The sequence below is a fragment of the Elgaria multicarinata genome, chromosome 21 (genome assembly GCF_023053635.1).
Source record: "Elgaria multicarinata webbii isolate HBS135686 ecotype San Diego chromosome 21, rElgMul1.1.pri, whole genome shotgun sequence".
NCBI classification, from domain to species: domain Eukaryota; kingdom Metazoa; phylum Chordata; class Lepidosauria; order Squamata; family Anguidae; genus Elgaria; species Elgaria multicarinata.
The window spans coordinates 1,986,358-1,998,710 of record NC_086191.1 but is presented as its reverse complement, the minus strand read 5'-3'; the positions used below and the strand labels follow the sequence as shown (position 1 = coordinate 1,998,710).

The following is a 12,353-nucleotide window of genomic DNA, read 5'->3' as shown; positions in this document are numbered from 1 at the left end:
GACAGGGAGAGAATTGGGATTGAAAGAGTTAAGACTTCAGACCCGCCACCATCTAAGTGAGAGCTAGAATCTCCATCAAATGCTATTTGCGCTTTGGCCGGCTCCCGCTGTGCGCTACCAACGCGGTCCATCCCCAACGAGCCATGAGGAGCTGCCATTTCAGAATGATCAAGTGAACCTCGAAGCCTGTGATCCCCGCAAATGGCTATCACTACAAGTTGCACCTGCCAGTCAATTCCCGGGTTTGGAGCACACTTTTATTACATAAGGCAAACGGGTGGGGAGAAACAGAGCTGGAGTCCAACAGCGGCGTCCCGCCTAGAAACGGGCAAAGCATTCTTCAAAGCATGAGCCTTTTTGCTGCAGGCTCCTTTCGCCTGCGACAGCGGCTCAGAGCTCGGCCTCCTTGTAAGAGCCCCAACAAGACAACAGCTCATTCGAACTAACAGGAAAAGGCTGGGGGCTGTGGCAGAGTCCCTTCCCTCTGAGCCCCAGGGCTGGCTTGGTCTGCTTCACAAGATCTAATCTTCCTCTTCTGAGTCGCTGCTGTCCTCGCTCTCCATGTAGTCATAATTTACCCGGTTTGTGTTCACAAACAAGTCTGTGTCGTCATCCTCAGAGTCTTCCTCCCCTGCAGAACGGGGTGGGCTTTGCGCCCTATCCCTGCTAGAGGGAGAGATACAAAGAACGTTCTTAGGACAAGCTTATCTGCCGGGCGTAGCAGTCCTTCTATTCCGGCTTCTTCTACCCAGCTTTTCAATCCTGATTTCCCAAAGCAGTGTACAATTAAGAATAAAAAATTATAAATGAAATAGAGATCTGGTATTGGAACGGCTAAAAACATAAACGAAATAAAGATCTGGCATTGGAACAGGTAATAAAAATACTAGTCATAAACAGTCAATTTAAAAAGAGCAACCGTCTTAAAAGGTACAAACTTCTAGATCTGTTGCAAGCAGTGCAAAGCTGAGGGGCCACCCCTGAGGAGGCTAGGTTGGTGGGAGTGCTAGAAGGTTCATATTTCCTGGAGGTATTCTGGGCTCAGAGAGTTAAGGACTTTAAAATGTGAGCACCAGCACTTGGAAACAAAAGAAGTACTGTTAGCGGGGAATGGATTCCAAACACCACGCTTGAAATCACTGGCAGGCAGCGATAGCTAGCTAGCCCAGTTGCCCGGCTGATGACTTCAAACAACCGATCAGATCACAGCTCAACGCCCTGAAGAGGCTACATCTTGAAGGCAGAGATCCAAAGTCACCAAAGCTGCCTCCCTCTCCCTGCCTGCCCCCCACATTCTAGGAGTTTAGCTCTCATACTCACCTCTCCTTAGTATTGCTGGGAGTTCCTGCCACATCACCTAAAAAGGCTTCAGGCCTACAGAAGAAAACAGACGGGAGAATATTGGCACGTCAACAGTTTGCAGGATCCATCCAACCCTACAGAGGAGTCACCCCACAAATGGCAAGGGATGCCGTAGAGATGGGTCATAGACACACGCGCCTTGGTAAAATAGGCGAGGCAAGTGCGTCAGTAGTCGAGAGAAGAGGGTTCAGAAGTGTTCAGACTCTCCTCAGCAGAAGCTCTTTTGCTGCCATTGCCACAGGGAGGGAAGGAAGGCGGACAGCTCTCCCTTCTCTGACACTCACCAATATCCTTCCTTTTTCAGATAGCGAACGTGGTCCTTGTAGAGGACGAAACTGATCTCTGCTTTTACTTTCTCCCCTTCTTCTATGGGATCTACCAGCAGGAAGTCACCTGGAAGAGAGAGAGAGAGAGTCACACGCTGAAACAGAAGCATTGTGTATGGAGGGGGGGGAGTTTAAGAAGAGAAGCTTTCTTCCACTTGTAAGAGATGGCAGCCCCTGTCACGAACCTCTCTTGATCCAGATGTTCTTGCGGAATTTCGTGGGCATGCTCACGAGAAACCGTGTCCCCTCAGGCGTCTCCACCTCATGGAGGTTGTTGCCTGGAGTTCCCAGCACCTGGAGAAGAAAAGCAAAATTGCTCGGAACACAACCTGTGCTGTGGTTTGTTCTCAAGAACCCCACAAAAAACAGCCATCATTACAGATTTCTGAAAAGGGTCCTTTTTATGGGGCTGGTTGCAAGCCCAGGCCCCAATCCTTTTCTCTCCCACAGAGGAGGAGGATCGCAGCCTCTTTGTAAGTCTCCAGCTGCAGACAAGCTGGAGGAAAACTGAGGCAGTCCAGAACCTGCCTAAGAACCAGAACCACGGTGGATGCGGATCCAGGCCCACAACGTCTGCAGCTGCCTCTGGGATGGGACACAGCAGCCAGCCAGCCAGCCAGCGACTGACGTCTGAAGCAAGATCCCTGCAGAGAGCACACCCAGAAACCCAAGGCCAGCCCAGATCCAAGCTGTGTCAACCAGGCCTCCTTTCTCACCCGGACAATCTGCTGCCTCTCGGAAGGAACCACATAATCCCCCAGGACTTCTTTCACCACATGCTTGCGCTTGGTGGCTTGGGACATGCTCTTCCGTTGGGCCTGGGTACCAGTCTCTGCTCTGGGTGGGTGGGTGATGCAAGGAATCGTTTGCAGGATGCGTCCTCGTTCTAGAAGGCTGCAAGTAAGAGTCAGAAAAAAATAATGGGGCAGCAACACAGATGCTTCCGAAGTCCAAATATCAACTACAGCAGGAGGAGGACATCATGGGGCTGGGAGATGAGAGGGCCCAAACCCATTTATTCCTAATTTTGCTCAGGGGACAGCATCGAGTATCTGATAATGCGCTGGCTTAAAACACAAAGGTGTAAAGGAAAAGGAGCAAAACAGCCTGGCCGCCACAGGAATCCCCTTGAGCTTGGGGATGGAGAAGAGACCTCTGCCCTTGTATAGCGGGGGCAAGGCCTAGGCAATGGGCAGCAGCCCCCTCAGCTGGAGGTCTCAGGAAGCCGCACCTGTTCCCAGGGACAGCCAACGTCCGAGTTCAGGGGCTGTGGATCCAGTGCTGGTTTCACTCCCTGGTACATTCACAGTTCTGAAAGAGCTGAGTGGCGGGGAAAGAGAGGAGATAAATAAATTAGAAACCTTCTTGTCCATCACAGGCCCCAAAAGTCTTCCTTTGAAAAAGTAAAAGCACTCCAACCCTGGCCGTTTCTACACCAGCCCTTTATTTATTTATTTATTACATTTTTATACCGCCCAATAGCCGAAGCGTCCCAGGATCACCCCTGTGCATGCAAATGACACACAGGGGATCCTGGGAGCAGGCAGAGGCGACCCCTCCATTTTCCTGGGATAACCCTTAGGTGTAGAAAGGGCCCCTGTGACCTCTTTGCTTAGCTGCTCTGTTCTGCAACCTTCCAAGTCCTTCCTTGGCAGATGATGCAACCAGCTCTGCTTTTGCAGCCTAGGAAACTGATGCTAGGAGAGATGATGATGATGATGATGATGATGATAATCACCAGTACCACCACCATGTAATAATTGTCTTGTAGGATCAGAACCAGGGTCTTCTGAGTCCAGCATTATGCTTCTGGGGTGCCCCTGCCAATTATGTATCATGTGGAGCATGTGGAGAAGACGTTTTTCTCCCTATCCCATGATACTAGAACTCACAGGAGTCATCCCACGAAGCTGATTGGTGGGAGATTCAGGACAGGTAAATGGAAGGACTTCTCCACGCAGCACATAGTTAAACTATGGAATTTGCTGCCGCAAGATGTGGTGATGGCCACCAATTGGGGTGACTTTATAAGGGGGTTGGATAAATTCCTCGAGGAGAAGGCTATCCATGGCTCCTAGCCCTGGCGGCTCTATGCTACCTCCAATAGCAAAGGCAATGATCCTACGTACACCAGTTGCTGGGGAACATGGGCAGGAGGGTGCTGTTGCACCTGTTATCCTGCTTGTGGGTTCCTGGTGTGTGGACTAGATGGAGCCTTGGTCTGATCCAGCAGCGCTCTTCTGTTTTCTTATGCCTCTGTGAAGCATAACAAGATGCATCATGGATCCAGGGGCAGGCTGCTTTTGAACATGGACAACCAGCTGGACAAACATCTGTCAGGGATGCTTTAGGGTGGATTCCTGCATTGAGCAGGGGGTTGGACTCGATGGCCTTGTAGGCCCCTTCCAACTCTGCTATTCTATGATTCTAAGTTGGATTGAGCCACTGCGAACAACAGCCATCATAAAATCATAGAATAGCAGAGTTGGAAGGGGCCTACAAGGCCATCCAGTCCAACCCCCTGCTCAATGCAGGAATCCACCCTAAAGCATCCCTGACAGGTGATTGTCCAGCTGCCTCTTGAATGACTCTAGTGTGGGACAGCCCACACCCTCCCTAGGTAACTGATTCCATTGTCGTACTGCTCTAACAGTCAGGAACTTTTTCCTGATGTTCAGCTGGAATCTGGCTTCCTTTAACTTGAGTCCGTTATTCCATGTCCTGCACTCTGGAAGGATCGAAAAGAGATCCTGGCCCTCCTCTGTGTGACAACCTTTTAAGTATTTGAAGATTTCAATCCTCCCTGGATCTCTCCTGTTATAAGAATAAACGAACTGCCTTCCTGGATCAGAAGAAAAGACCCATTCTCTGGGCACTTCACAGAAAAATCCAACACGGCAAGGTACAGCATAAAACATGGAAGCTTAAAACCACAATATAAAAGCACAACCAGAACACACCAATACAGAGATTTAAAATACAGATCAGAAATGCAGATTTAAAGCTAAAATCTAAAAATTCAGATCTAAAGCTAAAAAGGTCTTCCCCTGGCACCAAAAGGAGTCGTGCTTCCCTGCCTCTAAGCCTGCCAGTCTTACAGGGCCGGCGTGACCCACAGCTCATTATTATTATTATTATTATTATTATTATTATTATTTGTATCCCGCCTTTTGCCCAATGCTGGGCCCCACTTAAGGGACCCCCCCATTCTCCCCTCCCCCCCCCCCAGTGAATCTGCCCACACCCCCTTCAGGCCACCCCACACACCTCGTGGCAGCGAGTTCCACAGGCGAGCTGCATGTTGCGCGGAGGAGGTATTTCCCTTCCTCCTCCCCGGGGTCTACTTAGCACCGAGGGACGGTGCCTTACGTTCGCGCGCTGCTGCAGCAGCCACAACAACCCTGTAAGGTAGGCCCAGTGCGAAGCCCCTCATGCCAGATGGGGAGGGGAATTAATTCATGCCAGATGGGGAAGGGAATTAATTCATGCTACCCGGGGGGGGGGAGCGGAGGGCTCCCGCACCTGTCCCGTAGCTTCAACCCTCGCTTTGCGGATACCTGCTCAGGAACGTGCGCCTTCTCCTCCGCTCTGAAGCACGAGAAGCGAACACTTCCGGCTTCCGGCGCCCTGGGACCCGACTTCCGGGCGCGCCCGTCTAATCGTTCCGCCGGCTTTCCTGCCTGGCTGGCAACGTTCCGCTTTCATTGCTGCACTAGTTGGGGAATATTCCCGTCTATATGGCCGGTGTCGTCCTTTGGGTGACTCAGCTCCGTTGTCATTATTAAAATAAAATAATAGTGGTGGGTAGTAAACGCATGGGAATGGGTGCCTGGTGTACATGGAGGTTTATAGAACCATAGAATAGTTGGAAGGGGGTCTGTAAGGCCATCTAGTCCAACCCTCCGCTCAGTGCAGGAATCCACCCTACAGCATTAGTTTAGTTACTGATGGGGAAGTAAAGAAGAAGAAGGGAAGAAAAGTCCCAAAGAATAACTACTACTACTTATTCTTATTCTTCCACCATCAATGTACTTGGTGCTGTACACAGTAAAACAATAAAACAGCAACTCCCTGCCTCATCTAGAGTATTGCGTCCAGTTCTGGGCTCCACAATTCAAGAATTACGCAGACAAGCTGGAGTGTGTTCAGAGGAGGGCAACCAGGAGGATCAGGGTCTGGAAACAAAGCCCTATGAAGAGAGACTGAAAGAACTGGGCATGTTTAGCCTGGAGAAGAGAAGATTGAGGGGAGACCTGAGAGCACTCTTCAAATACTTAAAAGGTTGTCACACAGAGGAGGGCCAGGATCTCTTCTCGATCCTCCCAGAGTGCAGGACACGGAATAACGGGCTCAGGTGACAGGAAGCCAGATTCCAGCTGGACATCAGGAAAAACTTCATGACCGTTAGAGCAGTACGACAATGGAATCAGTTACCTAGGGAGGTTGTGGGCTCTCCCACACTAGAGGCCTTCAAGAGGCAGCTGGACAACTATCTGTCAGGGATGCTTTAGGGTGGATTCCTGCATTGACCAGGGGTTTGGACTCGATGGCCTTGTAGGTCTCTTCCTACTCTGCTATTCTATGATTCTAGAATCATAGATTCTAGCTTTTTATACTGTATTTTGTGTTTGTGCTTTTAACCTGTTGGTTGTTTTATTATGGTTTTAATTTTTGTGAACCGCCCAGAGAGCTTCGGCTATTGGGCGGTATAAGAATGTAATAAATAAATAAATAAATAAATTCTATAGGCTTACATTCTAATAAAATCATAAGAAAACAATAAGGAAAGGAAGGCAATGCACCAAACAGGCGCAGGGGACAATAAAACGAAAGGTGTAAAAGTAAGATCAAAGCCAAGTTCTAAAAGCTTTAGAAAAAGGAAAAGTTTTCAACTGAGCTTTAAAAACCGTAATTGAACTCATGGTCCACAAATGCTCTGGAAGAGAATGCCAGGCATAAGGGGCAGCGAGAGAAAATGGACGGAGCTGAGTAAGAGAAGTAGAGACCCTTGGGCGGGTAAGAAACATGGCATCAGAGGAGCGAAGAGCACGAGCGGGGCAATAAGATGAGAGAAGAAAGATAGGAAGGAGCTAGACTGTGACAAGCTTTGAAAGTCAACAGGAGAAGTTTATACTGGATTCTGAGGTGAACTGGAAGCCAATGAAGGGATTTCAGGAGAGGAGTAACATCCGTTGGGTGCGGTCATCTGGAGTTTTGGAGTGCGCTGTCATCAGTATGCTGAGGACACTCAGCTCTACTGCTCCTTTTCATCTTCATCAGGGGAGGCTGTGGATGTGCTGAACCGGTGCTTGGCTGCGACAATGGACTGGATGAGGGCTAATAAACTGAAACTCAATCTAGACAAGACTGAGATGCTGCTGGCGGGTGTTTCCTCTGATCGGATGGGGGGCATTCAACCGGTTCTGGATGACGTTGCACTCCCCCTGAAGGAGCAGGTTCGTAGCTTGGGGGTTCTCCCCCAGAACCATCTTTGTCACTTTATTATTATTATAATTATTATTGTTATTATTGTTATTATTATTATTTATATAGCGCCATCAATGTACATGGTGCTGTACAGCGTAAAACAGTAAAATAGCAAGACCCTGCCGCATAGGCTTACAGTCTAATAAAATCATAATAAAACAATAAGGAGGGGAAGAGAATGCACCAAACAGGCACAGGGTAGAGTAAAACTAGCAGTATAAAAGTCAGAACAAGATCAAGTTTTAAATGCTTTAGGAAAAAGAAAAGTTATTAGCAGAGCTTTAAAAGCTGCGATTGAACTCCGGTTGGTGGCCCAGCTACGCCCCTATCTGGACAGGGATAACCTAGCTTCAGTTGTCCGTACTTTGGTAACTTCCAAATTAGATTACTGCAATGCCCTCTACATGGGGCAGCCTTTGAAGATGGTCTGGAAGCTGCAGCTTGTGCAAAATGCGGCGGCCAGATTGATAGCTGGAACAGGGAGGTTTGAGTATATAACACCTGTAAAGGAAGCACGTTCCCAGCAAAGCTGGCCTTTCCACTGGATTTTGCACAGATCCCCAGAACAAACGCACACGGCTCCCAGTTTGGAGGGTTAAGCCCAATTTTATTCAGGATAAGGGTAGGATATACAGGATTAGCATTCCAAACTATTAAAACATGCAGATATATATATAAGAACCCAAACCAAGCAAACTAAAAACTATGTTGCAAATCATACATCACCCAGCCATGATGTCAGCCAGCTCAGGACAAAACCCCTTTTCAAAGAATATTCTTTATAGATACCTTTCTCGCTCCTTCCCCCCTCCCTTCGAAGATCTTTCACACCTTCCCCAGAGATGTTAATTCTCGCTCAAGGCCGGTCGGCCTGGCCCCAAGCGGTTCCAGGATGTACCAGAATGCCCCCATGCAGCTGGCCGCTTATCTGTTCCGCTCCTAAAACCATAACAATAAAATAATTTAACATATTAAAAACAGCCATTCCCAGTATGATTTTATCCCTTCCTTACAACACGGATTCTGGCCCGCTTGCATTGGCTGCCTATATGTTTCCGAGCCCAATTCAAGGTGCTGTTTTAATCTATAAAGCCCTACACGGCTTGGGACCTCAATACCTGATGCAACGCCTCTCCCGACATGAACCTACCTGTACACTGCGCTCAACATCTAAGGTCCTCCTCCAGGTGCCTACTCCAAGGGAAGCTCGGAGGATGGCAACAAGGGAGAGGGCCTTCTCAGTGGTGGCCCCCCGACTGTGGAATGATCTTCCCGATGAGGCTCGCCTGGTGCCAACGTTGTTATCTTTTCGGCGCCAGGTCAAGACTTTTCTCTTCTCCGAGGCATTTTAACAGCATTTAACAACGTTAAGTTTGTTTTTAATGGACCCCAGAATTGTTGTTTTTAAATGGATACTGTTGTTTTTATACTGTTTTTTTATGTTTTTGATGGTTTTTAAATTTTGTATACTTTTAATGTTTACTATTTTTAATTGTTGTAAACCGCCCAGAGAGCTTCGGCTGTGGGGCGGTATATAAATGTAATAAAATAAATAAATAATAAAATGAGCCAAGAAGATGTGTGGTAAGAGCCCTCAAATTGAGCTCTCTCTTTCTAGGATCGTGTCTAGCCGCCGGCACCAAATAACAAATAGACACGGGGTAAGATCAAAGCCTTGGCTTTATTTCCGCAGCGAAAAGACTGCCTGCTTCAAATTTAGGAATAGCAGCAGCAGCCCTGAATGTTTCTCATCCAGGGCTTTTATATTGTATTGCAAACAAGTTACATATTAGGTCATACAGTGTCATGCTTGGGTATATTTCCATAAGAAACTCATAGGCTAACATTGCAGCGACTGCTCTTAGCAGAAACCCATTGTATTGTCTGTTGATTGAGCAAGCTGGGCCTTTGGAGATAACGCGCTTCCCTCTTGACCCCAGCTGTGTATTGTGGCCTCTTCGCTTAGGCTGCATGTTTGCCTTACCGCTTGTCTTGTGATAGAGAACAGCTAGTTAACTATTATTTATATCAGATGATCTTAGCAGCAGAGTGGTGAACAGAAAGCAATGAACTGACATGAGAGCAAGGAAGGCCAGTTAGGAGAAGGTTACAATAGTCCAGCCGAGAGATAACCAAAACGTGAACAAGAGTATCAGTCCGACAACTTGAATGGCAGGGTCTCTCTGGAAATACCCCCCACCTTGCTTGCAAAAAGAATATCTGGGTGTTGATGCAGTTTGGGTTAAAAACAAATGTTATTGTTTAAATTGATATCCCACCTTTGCACCAAAATCGGCACTCTTATTAGTGTGTGCTGTGTTTCTTCTCTTGGATATTATACCTGCCATTTTTATAACAGTAAGCAAGAAAAATAACAACAAAGAGTCTTGTGGCACCTTAAATAATAACATGTATTATTAAATCATTGCTTCATTTTTTCCCTCTTCCCTCCCACACCATCCCTTTTTCCTTGTGTGTTGTTGTGTCGTTTCAGATTGTAAGGCTGCAAGCAAGCGCTGTGCTTTTTGTTCATTGAATGTGTAAGCTGCTCTTTTTTCACTGAGCAGTGGGGGGGAGGGGAGAATCTTAAATAAATAAAATCATTATGGTATAGGTTTTTGTGTTCTATAGTTTTCTTGCTTATAAAAATGGCAGGTGTAATATCCAAGAGAAGAAACCCTGTAAACACCAATAACATTGCCTCTGTTGGCAGAAAGGTGGGATATAAATTAAATAACGTTGGGGTTTTTTTTAACCCAACATGCATCAACATCCAGATATTCTTATTCTAAACCAGCGGGATCATTCCAGAGACAATCTGCAATGCAGGTTCTTCAAACCTCAGCCTTTTTCTGCCCAATGTAAAACATCGCTTCTAGCCTACAAAGCTTGCAGACTATTTCGTAACTATTTGATTGGCCCTAATATAGGTATTATCGTGTCAGCAGTTGTGATTCTAAAAAAATCTCTCAGATTAATGCATCTGCCATCATTTTATCGATAGATCAATTCACTTTATTTTTCTAGCCCTTTTCCATTGCAAAACCGTGAGTTATTTGTCCAAAGTCTTTTGAAAACATTTGACTGGAGTCACATGATGCATCTGGCAGTTTTTCTTCATCATCAATTGTCAGAGACATTCTCTAGATCAGCAGAAACATTTTCTCTTGTTTTTGCTGATCCACTTCCCCAGTTGGTGTATTGACTGAGCCAGACCACAAATAGGCCTTGCCTGTTTTGGAAAAACAGCAGCATTATTGGTGTCCTTTTCCTTCTTTTAGTTCCCTTCAACCTTCTGTTTCTGGCTGCCTGACTTGTATTTATACTACATATGGCAATATGGATGAGTGTACGTGCATGATCAGGGAGCTGGAAACAAAGCTCTATGACTATAAGGAGAGGCTGAAAGAACTGGGAATGTTTAGCTTGGAGAAGGGAAGGCTGAGGGGAGACATGAGAGCACTCTTCAAGTCCTTGAAAGGTTGTCACACAGAGGAGGGCCAGGATCTCTTCTCCATCACCCAGAGTGCAGGACACGGAATAAAGGGCTCGAGTTACAGGAAGCCAGATTCCATCTGGACATCAGGAAAAATGTCCTGACAGTTAGAGCAGTACGACAATGGAACCCATGACCTAGGGAGGTGGTGGGCGGCTCTCACACGAGAGGCCTTCAAGAGGCAGCTGGATGCTTGAAGGTGGATTCCTGCATTGAGCAGGGGGTTGGAAACTCTACTATTCTATGATTCTATGTGAACTACATTTATTCATCACACAGTGTTTCAAATCTTTAGGTGACATTCCCCCTCGCTCACCATTTTTTTAAACCCCCCAAATGCAGTCTTTCCTCGCAGGGGAGTTGCTCCAACCCCTTGATCATTTTGGTACCCTTTTCTATACCTTCTCCAGCTCTACAAAATCCTTTTTTGAGACTGAGTGACCAGAACTGTACAGTCTTCCAAGTGTAGTCCCACCAGAGATTTGAGTAAGGACAGTAAGATATTGACGGTTTCTTTTCAAATTCTATCCAATTTGTGGAATTTGCCTTTTTCACAGCAGCTACACACTTGTTTGTGTTCATTGAGCTATCCCAATATCCCTTTCCTAGTCAATCACCACCAGCTGAAATCCAATCTATGTGAAGTTAGGATTTTGGCCCAGCATGCATCACTTTAAACTTGGCTTACATCTATGTATATAAAACGCTTAGGTATGTTTCCGTACAGGCTTCAGCTGATACAGGTTGCTAAGCAACAATACAATGTGAAACATCAGCTGATACAGGTTGCTAAGCCCCTTGCCCAACTCCTCCAGGCTTTCCAAGGTAATCCTACCCCCTTTCTGCCTCTTTGCTCCCCCCCTCCACGAAGGGGGCAGCACCACAGTCTGGAGCATGAGCGAGACACGGCCAGGGCCTTTGGTGGCCAGGTGGGAGGCCGCTTGCCTGCTGCAAGCCCAGGCCCTGGCCTAATCTCATGCGAGCTGGTCGGCCGGCCCAAGGCTGACAGGAACCCTGGGGGAGAGGGGGACACCTGCTCCCCCGACCTCCCTGCCTCCCAGGTCTGCCAGACGGCGCTGTATCGGCAGCCTCCAAGCAGCCCGCGCCCCCACGATATATAATTAATAATATGCTACAACGGTGTATGTTATGCCAGGCACAGCTAGTTGAATGGAATTTGCGATTTAATGTCCATTATCCTAGTTTGGAGAGACCCTTAACAATCCCTAATCATTGGGTGTTAATAAACCAGGTGACCTTGCTGGTCATTCATAACTCCAGATCATTTATGAACGAATTAACAAGCACCACTTCCAATACAGATTGAGGGCCCCCACTGTTTATATCCTTATTGCAAGACCTGTCCGTTTATTCCTCCTCCTGGTTCCTATTCTTTAACCAAGAGTTCTCCTCTTATCCCAAGAATGCTAAGTTTGCGCAAGAGTCTTCGATGAGGGACTTTGTGGAAAAGCCTTCTGAAAGTCCAAGGAAATGTAGCCTAGCAGATCCACATGCTTGTTCCCTCTAAAGGGTTTGTGTGAGACAGGACGTATCTTTGGAGACCATGCTGATTCTTTTGTTTTTAACAGGGCTTGCCCTTCTATAGGCTTACTAATTATATCTTTAATAATGATTTCAACCAATGTACCCAGAACAGACATTAACAAGCCTGTAAGATCACA

At 47.0% G+C, this 12,353-nt stretch overlaps 1 protein-coding gene across 1 annotated transcript; it reads right to left on the bottom strand.

Annotated features, from left to right (window-relative positions):
* Nucleotides 1-235: 235 nt before the first annotated feature.
* Nucleotides 236-5,334, bottom strand: EIF1AD (eukaryotic translation initiation factor 1A domain containing). Its single transcript, XM_063145579.1, has 7 exons — nucleotides 5,246-5,334; nucleotides 2,920-3,008; nucleotides 2,405-2,582; nucleotides 1,874-1,982; nucleotides 1,647-1,755; nucleotides 1,321-1,374; nucleotides 236-666 (listed from the first exon to the last, which is right to left on the bottom strand). The coding sequence occupies exons 3-7, from the start codon at nucleotides 2,489-2,491 to the stop codon at nucleotides 522-524; spliced, it is 504 nt and encodes a 167-aa protein (XP_063001649.1). The 5' UTR covers nucleotides 2,492-2,582; nucleotides 2,920-3,008; nucleotides 5,246-5,334; the 3' UTR covers nucleotides 236-521.
* Nucleotides 5,335-12,353: the final 7,019 nt, after the last annotated feature.

Excerpts from the sequence above, each read along its gene's own strand:
- EIF1AD (XM_063145579.1), bottom strand. The coding sequence starts at position 2,491 with ATGTCCCAAGCCACCAAGCGCAAGCATGTGGTGAAAGAAGTCCTGGGG. Across the intron at positions 1,756-1,873 it reads GAACATCTGGATCAAGAGAG|GTGACTTCCTGCTGGTAGAT; the intron begins GTTCGTGACAGG and ends TCTCTCTTCCAG. Across the intron at positions 667-1,320 it reads CCCAGCAATACTAAGGAGAG|CAGGGATAGGGCGCAAAGCC; the intron begins GTGAGTATGAGA and ends CTCTCCCTCTAG.